Raw genomic sequence first — 14,241 nt, 5'->3', positions numbered from 1 at the left:
TAAAAATTTAATTAATTAAAAATATTTTTTGAGTCACCCTAAAAATTTTCATCTCAATTTGTCGAGATCTTCGTTTTCCGAGTCTCACGAAGAAAGTATTTTGTTAATTTGTCGTTGACAGATTTGTTCAACTTTTTGTACTTTTTTTCACGAATTTTCATGAAAAACATGAGTTTGAAGCGCACTGTGGGCCACGTTATCGAAACTCAGGCAAAATTTCATTCGGTATTGTTTTCATTCGAATTTTGATGAATTTCGATCATTTTCTTTCGTTTTTCGTGAATCAGAGCTTCCTTTAGTAATTTTCATCTCATTTCTTGATCCACACATCAACAAGACGCCTTCTCAATGTTTTTTCGTACAAATTTTCCGTAACTTTCGTCGAAAATAATAATTTTTCGTGTGTATTGGTGTCTTGAATATTTTTAATGAAAATTCACTGAACGCACGTTCTTCGACGATTTTTTATTTGTCGGTAGCAAAATTGAACCATGGGGAACTTTTTTATTGATTGGATTTAAAAACCTTCGTGAAACGAAGAAATTTCTCATTCAATCCTGAAGTTTCTTTTGTTCAAAAAATTTTCACAAGGAAATTTAGTAAAAACTAATCCGACAAATTTAATAATAAAAAATCGTAGTTTTTCTTCAAAAAAATTATTATTGAGAAAACGCGGAAAACGTGCCTGCTGTGAAATTAGTTAACTCAAAGGGCAAAAAAAAAAATTTTTTTTTCAAATCGGTTGGAAATGAATCATTTATCAAGGAATTTGTAGACGATGAGTAATTTTTTAATTTCCACTTAAACTTTCCCGATTTTCATTTAAAAACGCATATTTTATGTGTCATTTCACACATTTACTGTCATGTTTTTTTGAATTTTTAATTTTTTTTTTGCACACGAATGAGGTCATTTTTTGCCAATTTTTTGCAATTTTGACTTTTTTCTTGTTTGATAATTTTTCAAGGAATTAATTGGTTTTAACAAGGTTTATTTCTTAAGAAATTGTTTGTTTCAATGTCTTTTTAATCAATCACTTGTCTCGAAAAATTAATTGTTTAATCGTCTAAAGACAAATAATAAATTGTTCGAGATCAATAAAAATGTCAAATTGATGAATTGTGTGAGGCGTTTTTACAAGATTTTAATCGATTTTGTCTATATAGGAATTAGCAAATTGTTTTTAGAGTGACCCTCAAAATGGATTCGGGAAAATTTTTTGGTGAGTATTAATTAATTTTAATAATTTTTAAAAATTATTTTTATTTTTTTTTTTAATTTTTATTTTTTTAAAATTATTTTTTTTTATTTTTTTTAAATTTATTTTTTAATATTTTTAAAATTATTTTTAAATTTTTTTAAAATTATTTTTTATTTTTTTAAATTTAAATTATTTTTTTTAAATTATTTTAAAATTTTTATTTTTAAATTATATTTTTTATTTTAAATTAATTTTTTAATTATTTTTATTTTTTTTAAATTTAAAAATTTTTTTTTTAATTATTTTAAAATTATTTTTTTATATTTAAAAAAAAATTTAAAATAAAATTAATTTTTTTAATTAATTTTAATTAATTATTAAATTTTGATTTTTCATGACTTTGACATAAGAAAAAAAATCTTCGATTTTTTAATTCTTCAGAAAATCTTAAGTCTCAAAAATTAAATATTTTTTCGTAAAAATAACATTTCCTGTTGAACAAAGAGCTCTTATAGCAAAAGTTGATCGTCCTCTTTACAAAATTTGTCGTCACTTGTTTATTAAATAATTGCGTCTTACATGAAGAGACAAGAAGTTGGCAAAAAGTTTGTCAAACAAAATTTAAATTACACAAAAATTAAATTAAAAAATTATTTATTCACTTGTTGTTGTACTATTTTTCTTCTTTTTTTATTTTTGTTTTTTTTTCAACAAAAAAAAAATGAAAAATGTCGGAAAATATATTTTTTAATTGCCCCGTTTTATTGCATCAGCCACGCTGCGTAAAAATTTTTCATCGAAAACGTGTGAAAATTAATTTTTACGATTTTTGGATCGATGTCGCGTCGAGATCATCGACCAATATAGCACTCAGTTTAGATTTGAACCTTTTTTTTAATGTCTTAATTACGTTTCTATTTAGCTGCGAGGCAGGAGAAATAAATAAACAACACAACAGCTGAGGCACCGATTAAGAACTGAACGCAACATGTGCAAGTGCATGGAGGAATAGCGGTATGCGCGCCGGAGAAGTAAGTAGTAAATGCATTCGCATCGAATCGCATCGCAGATTATTCATTTGTACAGTAACAACTTTACTTTTTTCTGTTTTTTTTTTCGTTATCTGCGTTTTTTTTTTAAATACCTTTCGTATGTCGGATCGTCGAATCGAATGGGCAAACACACTCACTCTTCTTTAAGTACCTTTCATTAACACAATTTCTTTATTATAATGTTTATATGCGATAAATCATTGTTGTTGTTTTTGTTGATGATGATGATGATGATGGTTCAACACACAGCCGGCAGCAGCGTAGAGAAGAAGATGCAAAAAGCGAGCAAAAAAATGTACAGTAAGATAAATTTTCTTTTTTTTCCAATGAACGATTGAATGGCGATCATTGTTATTATTATCTTTCTATCTGTGCGAACGATTATCGTATACAGGTCTGCGTGCGCTTCATGTGTGATCGGATTCGCGTAGACAAGAGGCAGTGGTTAGGTATTTCAAAAACAAGTGCATGGTAAAGTGAATGAAGAAGCAGAGTGAATGGACATGGAAAACGATAAAATTTTTGAGGTAAGTTTTTGACTTTAATTTTTTTAAGAAAGTAAATTTTGTTTTTTTTTTAGATTTTTAGGTTAGGGTTGAGGATGCATCACCGCGGTCCGAAGACCTACTGTGATTAGGTTTTTTTTTAATCCAACTATATCTAATAAAATTCATAGGAAATGAATCTTTTCTAAATATGGCGTAATTTAGCAGAATAACTAATGAACAAGTTGAGTACAAAGCGCTGCCTTGAAAAGCCACAAAAGAAACTTTGAACTACCTACTGAAAAAATTGATCTTACTCCTTTGGAATACAAGCAAAGTTAGTCGTATTCAATTACTCAGAAGAAGAAGAAGACGATATATGAACATTAACACAACCGATGGAAACGAAAATAACATTGACAGCTCCATCTCAAACAACTCCGTCTCCAACTCCATAAAATACTCAATCTTCAAAATTTAACATATGACAGCAAATTTTTTGTTAAGCTCTTGACAATCTGAATAACTTAGAGGAAAAGAAGCTAAAAAATATTTGATATAACAAAATTATCATTGCTATACGAAAGAAGTTTAAGCTTCAATTAATGGAAAAGGAAGAAAAAAAGTCAAGTCAATATATAGCGCAAGATATTTTTTCTATTTTAGCAAATCTCTTCATCAGCGAGTAGTTAGCCAAATGAGTTAAAAAAAATCAAAAATTAAAAAATTCTCAAAATAGATGAAAAAGTATCAAAATATTAACAAATACTTTAGTTTAACAATTAATTAGCTTAAACAACCTCATATTGGAAAAAAATACGAAAACCTAAAAAAAAAACAAAAGTTATCATTTTTCATGTCCATCCAACTCTCATCACGGCATTTATTTTCTATTCAACGATATCGAGTAACATAATAATAAAAATAAAAACAGAAACATTTTACGATTCAATAGTTCCAAATATGCAATTTATTTATACATGCCATACACCTGACGTACAAGCGATCCGTCAGAGAGGGCAATTACTTCATTTTTTCATGTGTGGTGAAAAAAAAACGGTGAAAAATAACAGCCTGCCACACTTAACACAACTCATATAGCTAATTTTTTTCGGATAATAATTCGAATTCTCAACAAGTTTGAACAAATTCATGGTTTACTGACCATAAATGACACTTTGTTGTCACAAAATTGTTGTTCAATTGTCACAATTTTTGTATGTTTTTATCAATTTATGAAATATTGACATGGATTTGGGTTGAAAATTGATACTTTATATGGGAATTAATATTATTCAAATTTATTCATTCATTCAACAAGCACACTTATTATTATGTACTTACCTTAGTTTTAATAAAAATCTACTTTTATGATTAAAATCAAAAGTTAACGAGGTAAAACTACATCTTTATTAGGTTCTAAGGTGCATTTATTTTTTTTTTCTAAAATTTTAATTAGATGTCTACATTGGATTTCTTTTAGATTAAAGGGGTTTTCTACAGATATTAAATTGTTAGTTACTAATTTTTATACAAATTTTATCATTTAACGAAGAAATTTTCAAAGAACAGAAGAGAAACAAATCCGCTAGATACAATTCTGCTCACTTATTATTAAAACATAAAATGTTTACAACCACTAAAAGTTTAAAACTGTAACTAACTACTCCATAAAAAATAATTACACGGTGCATGTGCACGACTTGCAATGAAAATCTGCAATAAATATAAACAATTTCTTACAAATATCCAATAAAAATGATCAAAAAAGTGCGAAATGAAAGGAAAAACATTGAAAAATATCAGAATGACGTCATGAATGGTGATGTGAGACATGCGAGAAAAAGAAAGACTCATTCAACCAAATCGGAATTTCAGAGAAAATTGAGTCACTTTCATTTTTTTTTCTTGAATTAATCGAATACATTGATCTCCAAATGCATCTCGAGATAAAGAAGAAGAGCAATTAGCAAAAAAAAAAAATGCGTTTGAATTGATTTCAAGGTGTGCGTGATAAGAAGAAAAGAAAGTAACGATAGACATGACAGTTGATTGATACATGACACACAAAATTAGAAAGATTATTGAGTGATTAGACATGCGATTAATTGTTTTAGTGGTCAATGCCAAAAACCCATGTTAATCATGAAAATTTTTGATGAAAAATCGTTTGACTCACCTCCATTGTTTTCTGAGATGAATAAATCGTTTTTATGATGTTCGATTTGATGATTTGTGTCGATGATTGGCGATGAAAAGTTTTTGTAGAACTCAGTTCGGAAGGTTTTGTTGATGTCGTTTTCGATTTCGTTCAGGAGATCGGCAAAGGATGCTGAAAAGACAAATAAGAAAATTTGGGTTAGGATTTCAAGAAGATTTTGTGAGTTTAAAATAAGGTTGAAATTGTTCATCAGAGAAGCTTGAAGCTTTTCAAAGAGACTTAGTATTCGTCAGAGAAGCTCAAGACCTTTCAGAGAGGCTTAAAATTCTTCAGAGAGGTTCAAAATTCTTCAGAGAGGTTCAAAATTCTTCAGAGAGGTTCAAGACCCTTCAGAGAGGTTCAAAATTCTTCAGAGAGGCTCAAGACCCTTCAGAGAGGCTCAAAATTCTTCAGAGAGGCTCAAAATTCTTCAGAGAGGCTCAAAATTCTTCAGAGAGGCTCAAAATTCTTCAGAGAGGCTCAAAATTCTTCAGAGAGGTTCAAATTTCTTCAAGAGAGGTTCTCCAGCTCAAATTGAAGGTTTTCATTAGAAACAACTTTTGTTTTGGACTTTTTCTAAAATTCTTCATGTACAGGCTCAAAATTCTTCAGAGAGGCTCAAATTTCTTCAGAGAGGCTCACAAATTTTTCTTCAGAGAGGTTCTCCAGCTTCAAATTGAAGGTTTTCAAAACAACTTTTTCTAAATTTTGCGTTTCCGATGTACAGGAGACATTTAAAGATGTTAGCAAAAAAAATTGATGAAAAAAAAATCCTCTTATTATGAGGGCTCACATACCGATTTTTCAAAATTTTTTCAACTTTTGTAGATCACGGTTCTCCAGCTCAAATTCTTGGCATTAGAAACAACTTTTGTTTTGGACTTTTTCAAAATTTTGCTTCAGAGGAGCCATTTAAAGATGTTAGCGAAAAAAATTGATGAAAAAAAATTTAAGTCAAAATCCTCAAAAAAAAAATTCTTCAGAGAGGCTCAAAATTCTTCAGAGAGGCTTAAAATTCTTCAGAGAGGCTCAAAACCTTCAAGAGAAGCTCAAAATTTTTCAAAGAGGCCCAAAACTCTTCAACTCTTCGAAAAAATAAAACAAAAACTCTCACAAAAAAACTTTATTTTCCCCGAAATTCCCATTTTTTTTAAGTTTTCACAACAATAACCTCATCATCATCATCCAAATCGACGCCTGCTTCAGTAAACAAGCAATCAACTTGAATATATGCCGTTTCACAATCCGTTGATCCGCTCATCGCACTACATTTCTTCAACGCTTCCGGAACCTTTTCCTTCTTCAAATAAATCGGCGGATCAGCTAAAAATGTCGCATTCAACTTCTTGTCTGTCGTACTGATCAAATGCAAGCTTTGTCCAACGCACATTCCGAAGCACTTTTCATTCTCATTCTTGGCTTCACGATCCGAATCCATCAAATCCCACGCCGTATCGGCATCCAAATCGTGACTGATGGCGCAATCTTTAATCATTTTGTCAAAAACTGGATCATAATGAACTTCGTCGGACTTGTCAGCGAAAATTTCTGCCAAAGTGGCAATTGTGACAAAAGTAAAGAGCAAAAATTTCATGTTGAATTGTTTGTTTGGAGGTTTTGATAGAACTAAAAGTGAGTTTGACAACGTATCATCATTTTATCCACTAATGGAGCAGTTTTTTTGCTGAAAATTGTTCCAAACAATAGACATGCGACGAGTTTTTATCGCTTTCTGACTTGTTTTGATACAAATTTTGTGGGCATGAGCTCACTAAGTGATCGAAAGTGTTAAAAATAGGTGCGAATTAATTCAAAATTGTTGAAAAATCCAAATTTTTCTGCTTCAAAACAGAAGTTGAACGTCATTTAAGTGGCTAATTATAGTCTTTAGTGCAGTATTTCCCCGTTTTTGTGCTAAATTGGGCTTAATTTGATTATCTCTTCATCAGAAATCCATAAATGCTCAATAAATATGTCTCTTGTGAAGATTTATTTTCAGTTCTCTCCGACATTTAACTCGAAAATGTCGATAAAATCAATATTTTTCTCAATTTTATTGATTTTTTCTTCAAAAACGAACGCTCAGTCGCCATGTTTGTTTGAAGAAACTTCTATCGAGAACCAAATTTCATATTCCTTCACTTGTGATAAGCTTTCAATCGTCTTCAGCTTCACCCAAGGCACAGAAAATGCGGTTTTAAGTCTCACAGCATTAGATTCTGTTCTGATTTCAATGGAAAAATTGATGAAATTGGAAGAAAAGCCCGGATTTGATGCAGAAAATGTCGAATTAAGTCTCAACAACGTTGAATTAGAAGAAAATTCAAATTATGCTGAAGTTATTTCACGATTGGGATTCTCGCCGCATAAAATTAGGACGATCCAAGCTTACGGATGTCAAAATTTAAAGTTTTCACAGTTGAAAGGTTTGGAAGAAACATGGATTCTTGACGTTACATCATCTTTAACGAAGGATTCCTCATCAAATTTGGCGGAAATTTTTCCAAAATTACGAATTTTACGCCTGGAATCGAATCATCTACTGGAAAAAGCTCCAAATCTGGCTGGTTTGAGGTTTTTAGAAGAAATCATCTTCGATTTTAACAGTTTTGATACCTTAGAAGACAATTATTTCGCTGAAAATCCACTTTTGAGCCTTATTGAAGTCTCAGATTTAGACATAAAAAAATTTCCGTCGTTACAAGGCCTGGAAAATCTTGAAACCTTAAAATTGCACATCGGAAGTTCAGAATTTCCTGATTTTGGAAGTTTACCGGAGCTTCGAACCATTTCCTATCAACGTTCGATGAATGCCGAAAATGTCACAATTCCTTCCGGGAAGGAACTTTTTCCAGAAATGCCGAATTTAAGGACTGTTGAACTCATAAATGTCGGTTTGAAGGAAGTTACGAGCAAAACTTTTGCTAAAAATCCACTTTCGAGTCTCGTTTTGACTCAAAATGACATTGAAAGTATCTCGAATGATGCTTTTTCGCATCTAACGTCATTGAAGGAGCTTGAATTGACGTTTAATAAACTGACAAAATTCGAAGATGCAGGGTTGCCAACCAGCTTGGAGCGATTAACAGTGACTGGCAACCCGTTAAAAGAGGTTTTTCTGTCAAAATCTCTTCCAAAATTGGAGTTTTTGGATTTTTCGAATAATTTTCTCACGAATTTTTTTAATTTTCATAATTCAGCTTTAAATTTTCCGTCACTTCAAATCTTGAACTTGCGTGAAAATGCCTTAACTGGGTTCAATATCTCTGGAAATTTGGATTTTTTGCATCAAAATGACGTTGAAATCGATTTGAGCTTCAACCAAATAGCCACAGTTGTCGTTAATGACGTTCAAAAGTCCTCATCAAGGCTCAAAATTGACTTGACCAACAATAAACTGAAGTGCGATTGTGCCTTAAAACCTTTTATCGAAGTGCTGCGACAGAAAAACTCTCGAATTAAAGTCACAAATGACGAACGATGTGCCGATCCGAAGGAAGAAACTCTCAAAACGATCGATATTGGCAAGTTGGTGTGTTAAAGAGACGAAATATTTGAAAAATTCGAAAAAAATATGGGCGCCGCCTTTAATTAATGAAAAGATGAAAATTTTGTAACACTTTTTCTTTTGTTGTTATTGTTACAGCCAGCGATCGACTCACACACACGCAACGCACGCCATTAAAATTAGAATTAGTGAGCCAAAAACTTATAAATAAACTTTTTTTTAGATCAACGAGTCAACAACAATGTATTGAAGAAACATTTTTGATTTTTTTCTTTTGAAAAAAAGGCGTGAAGACGATTTAAAGACATAAAAAAATGCGATTTTGTGATGAAAAATGTTAATGGAGACTTTTGAGAAGAGTTTTAAATGTTTTCTCGTCTGTCATTTCTTGTTTTGAGAATAAATTGTCTCGATCAATTAATTTCGAACACATTGTCGAGAGTGCGGCAACGTTTTGTAACTAAAATTTTTAATGGAAAATCGGATATTGAACGATTTGAACATTTTGAATTAGCGAAAAGGCGATTTTCAAATTTTTAACGGTATTTTTTTGAATTGACATTTACGAATTTTTGAAAATTTTAGAATTTTTCTAAATTTTTTGGGTTTTTTTTACTAAAAGCTTTTATTATCACACTTTTATCTTAAAAACTTAAAAAAGTTCAAAATCTTCAAAAATTCTAAAAATGTCAATTCAAAAAATTACCGTTAAAAATTTGAAAATCGCATTTTCTCGCTAATTCAAGTTAAAAATATTCAATTAATAATAGTTTTTCCTCAAAAATTTTTAAATAAAAAATTATCATTTTTAAACAAAATTTTGATTCTTCAGACGTTTTTGGTTCATTTTTGATAAAATTTTAAATTGATTTTTTTTAAATAGACCTGAAAATGGTTCAAAACTCATCACTCTGCACACTAATTCTCGTAATGCCGAAAAAACACGAACTTTGCTGATACGCCTTGTCACAAATGCTGGTCCCAACGATCCTCGAGCACTTTCTCATCGCAGCTCCAACCTTATTTTCATGCAAAAACGGCGGAATTGGATCAAATGCAGTCTCATTCAACTTTCCATCGGCTGTTATGACTCCCATTTGTTGTCCCATGCACATCACGAAGCACTTTTCGCTCTCCAGATCCAACGAAATTTCATTTTCCTCTTCAATAATGTCAAATCCGCGATCAAAATCGATGTTATTCGCATCCGAACAGTTTTGAATCTGGTCATTCCATTCGTCGTTTGCGGTGTTGTCATACAAATCGATCACGACTTGCGAAAAAACTCCATTCACGAGAGCGGCGATGATGAAAAATGACTTTATCATGACGGCGATTCAAACGGAAATGAGATTTGAGATGAAATTATGACTTTTTTTCATTGGAAATCTATAAAAAAGTTAAATTATGTTTGTTTTTATCAACTGGAGCATCAACTCAGGCATGACAAAGCTTTGAAATAACCTTCCCGCCCTTGATTTACGACACTCGACATTGAACTCAACACGATACTGCACTAAAAATTGCTAAATTTGGTCATTTAGTGCACGATGTTGATCTGGAAAGTCGTCTTTTTAGCAATTCTTGCTGTCGTTAACGCTTCTCCGGCACAAATTTCTTCCAAAAGTGAAGAAAAATGCACTTTCGAAGAATTCAACGATGAAAAAACGATCATCAAACACGTTTATTCGTGTAGCCAAGTCAAAATTACGCTCGAGGGACACCCAAGGAAGACACATGGCACCATAACTATTGAGCCTCATGACACTGAAAGTGATGAAAATCCCGTTTTGCGACTCTCGGAACTCCCAAAAGGCATTAAAAACTTGGAAAAAGTTGATTCTTATTCAGTTTTTGTGAGTAATCTTGAGTTCGAAAGTGAAAAAGAAACGATTTCGAACATTTTTGAGCAACTTGGGATCGATTCACGTCAAATTAGCGCCTTGGAAGTTGCTGCTTGTACAGGATTCGGTCTCATTCATCTCACAAACCTCGAGGAATTGTGGTCGTTAACGGTTTATGACACATTTGAAGGACTTGAAAACGAACTTGGAAGCGTTTTGCCGCAATTACGAGTAACTTTACAAGGCGAAGTTGGACGTTGAATCGTTGCCATTGCTGAAAAAAATTTTTGGAAATCGATTTTTCACTTTCGAACATTTGTCGTGAAATTCCACAAAAATACTTTGAATCCAACGCATTTTTGAGCAAATTATGGATTACGGCACCGGAAATGACCGAATTTCATGGATTTTTCATCACTTTCAAATTTGGCTCAATGGATTTATGGTGGCATGTGTCTTCCCTGTGTTGACCAAATGTGATGCTTTGAGCTCTTTACAAATCTGGAATGAAGAAAAAGGTGAAAATGTGCCAAAAATTAGTGGATTAAGCAATTTACGAGAGTTGTGGTTGACAAATTCGGCTATGAAAACGCTTCCTGATGAAATTTTCACCAAAAATTCGCATCTAAAAGCCGTAGCTCTCTACGATAATGACATCCAAGACGTTCCAGTTGACATTTTTTCTCATTTATGGGACTTGCAATATCTCGATCTCAGTGGCAAATCAAGGGCGGGAAAATTTTTCTTTGTCATGCCTCAATTTTGTCAGTTGAAAAACAAACATAATCTTAACGGAATTTTTTACAAATTTTGTTGAAAAAAAGGAATAATTTCATCTTCTCACATCTCATTTCCGTTTGAAAATCAACTTCAAGGAAAATTAAGTCTCAAAAGTTTCATTGAACATTATCCCCAATTGAGTTATTTGAGCTTAGATGACAATTTATACACGGAACTCGAGCTAGAAGGACCATTTTATGGCAAAGAAGACATAATTCAAGTTGATCTCGGATTTGAAAAATGAAGAGGAAAAACAATTTCGTTGGAACTGGAGAGCGAAAAGACTTTTGATGTGAAACATGGGTGTCAAATGGGACTTAACAGCCGAATCCATTGAAGTGTGATTGTCGCCTTCGACCATTTGTGGAAGCTTTGAGGCAAAAAGACAGCAATATTTATTTGGTTAGCGACGTAAAATGCGCCGATAAACGAGGAAAATCATTGAAAACGATCAATTTGGAGGAAATGGCATATCAGCAAAGTTCGTGTTTTTTCGGCATAACGAGAATTAGTTTGCAGAGTGATGAGTTTTGAAAATTTTAAAATATTCAAAAATTGATGAAAAATCCATTAAAAAATTTTACTTGAATTAGCAAAAATGCGATTTTCAAATTTTATTTTTTGAATTAAATTTACAACCTTTAAAAAGTCTTTTTTTTTGAGGAAAATGAACTTTTAAAATTGAATATTTTTAATTTGAATTAGCGAGAAAAAGATTTCCAAATTTTTAACGGTCAATTTTGAATTGACAATTATGAATTTTTTGGAAAAAATTTGAAAAATTTTAAAGAAATCTTGAGCTTAATTCGCTTATATTCGAAAAATTTAATTAAAAAGTCTTCAAAATTTATAAAAAAAAATAAAAATTTTCCAAAAGATTCGTAAATGTCATTTCAAAAAATTACCGTTAAAAATTTGAAAATCGCTTTCTTGCTAATTCTATTAAAGAAATCCAATTAAAAAAATAAAAAAAAAAAAATTATAAAATTATTCAAAAAATATTAGACCCTTGATAAAAGCTTAAATTTTATCAAAAAAAAAAAAAATAAATAAATAATAAAAAAATAAAAATAAAAAATAAAAATAAAAAAAAAATATTTTCTTAAAATCCTTGAAAAAAAAAAAAATAAAATTTTCATTAAAAAATCGTTTCTAACGTCAATTTATCATCGCCTTTTAAACAAAAACCACTAATTTCTGACTCATTGTTGTTGTTATTCAGATCTAGAACTTTTTTTTTCATCACCCCATAAATAAATAACAATGTCTCGAAAGTTAAATTTAGACATCGACTCATCTCACCTGCCCATGCCTCCTGCGTTATTTCTCGCTTAATTTTTTTTTCTTGTGTGTCGTAAGTTATTTCTGTCACCCAATTTTTTTCCATTTTTTTTTTTTTTTTTAAATTAATGAATAAAAATGCAAAAATTTGACGGATTTGTGCCAAAGTTGATTAATGAGAAATCGAAATTCGTCAAATTCGTCATGAAAATGAGCAATTAGACAAAAAAAGATGCCACGTTTGTTGATTTGAGCAACTTTTGTGATGTAAAAGGCACTGATGCATGTCGCAAAAATATTTTCTGTTTGGGATGAAAATAAATTTTACACTCATTAAACTAATCGCGATGCCATCGAATCATGTAACGTGTGTCAGCGTCGTGTTTTTCTTGCTTTTTACGCTGTACGTCATCGTGGTGAGTCAAAAATTCTTTTCTCATGATTAAAATTTTAATTTTTTTCCAATTTTTTTCAGTTCCTGATCGTTCCGTACTACAAATATGACTTTGCAGCTGAAAAATTTTTGTTCGGAGATGCCGATTATGATCCGTCGTTCGTGACTTTGGACCCTCCCGTACCTGTGCAGTGGGAAAATTACGATCACCTCATGGATATTTGCTCCGAGGACAATAATATCACGTTAATTAGGGCTTTTCAGCTGATCGGAACGCATCCCCCGACGGAATTAACCCAAAACGAGAAGTGTTTCTTCAAGTGTTTGGGCGCAGGACTCGAATTTATCAATCCCGACGATGGAAGTTTGAACAAAACTGCCGTTGAAACGCCTCATTCATACCTGAAATACGAAAAAGCCCAAGATGCGTACCTCGAATGTTCAAAAATCGTCGGGAAAAACAGTTGCGACAAGGCTTTTCGACAAAGTCGGTGTTTTTTTGCTCGTGCAACGTAGTAATTTTCGAATAAATTACCTGTTTTAAGCATGAATTTGGGTTAGTTCTTACGTAACAATGCGACGAAACGTTCAATTTTTGATATTTTTCGCAATTTTAAGTCGGATTCGGGCAGAAAAGTGCTCGAATTTAACGAAAAATAACTTTTATGGACCACAAATCACTTTTAATTGTCAAGATCAGGTCATCGTGAACGTGGTAAAAGCTTCGAATGATCATGCCACAGTCGAATTATGGCCTTTGAGTGATGATGAGACCCGATTTTCGCTGGAATCGCTTCCAATATTGACTGAAATCCCTGAATTTCATGAGATTTTGAGTTTTACGGTGTCTTTTTACAGCATTTCCCTTCCAACGAACGTGACTTTTGCTGATTTCATCCAAAAAATGCAGATACCAGAGTCGGAAGTCGTTGAAATTTTCATCCAAAACTCAAAAAATTTCGAATTTTCTCAGATTGGAAGCCTTTCGAGTGTTTGGCGGTTGTATATTTCCGAGACAGAGTTCAAAAATGACACGAAATCCGACTTAGAAGCCTTTTCTGAGCTCAGATTGATCAGTTTTAAGTTGAACTCTGGACTGAAATTACCAAAAATTAGTTCCATGGAGTTCTTGGAGGAGATAATTTTGGATATGAATGACTTAGAGGAGATCCCAGATGGGTTTTTTGATGAAAATCGACATTTAAACACGATTTATATCAATGAAGTTCGGCTAAAATCAGCTCCAAATGACTTATTTAAAGGCTTGGACAACTTAGAATCGCTAATTTATCGCACAAATTTGACGGATTTCCCAAATTTGCAAGGATGTGATGAACTACGGACCGTAGAATTGCGAGTTTTGGATGCGAAAAATTTATTTTCAGATTTTTTCAAGGGATTGAAGAACGTAAAAAGTCTAAAATTACGAGGAAATGTTGAAAAAATCGAAAAAAACATCTTTCAAGACTTGAAGGAACTTGAATTTTTCGATTTTT

General features: G+C 31.8%; 1 protein-coding gene across 1 annotated transcript in view; it reads right to left on the bottom strand.

The window, feature by feature from the left end:
• Positions 1-4,338: 4,338 nt before the first annotated feature.
• LOC134832004 (titin) overlaps positions 4,339-14,241 on the bottom strand; it is a 61,156-nt gene continuing 51,253 nt past the window's right edge. The window contains exons 14-15 of the mRNA XM_063845880.1: positions 4,918-5,070; positions 4,339-4,454 (exon numbers count right to left, since the gene is read on the bottom strand). Coding sequence (XP_063701950.1) covers positions 4,420-4,454; positions 4,918-5,070 — 188 coding nt within the window. The 3' untranslated portion in view covers positions 4,339-4,419. The remainder of the gene's footprint in view (positions 4,455-4,917; positions 5,071-14,241) is intronic.

Source organism: Culicoides brevitarsis, chromosome 2 (genome assembly GCF_036172545.1).
Source record: "Culicoides brevitarsis isolate CSIRO-B50_1 chromosome 2, AGI_CSIRO_Cbre_v1, whole genome shotgun sequence".
Taxonomy (NCBI): Eukaryota; Metazoa; Arthropoda; class Insecta; order Diptera; family Ceratopogonidae; genus Culicoides; species Culicoides brevitarsis.
This window is presented reverse-complemented; position numbering and strand designations above follow the sequence as displayed.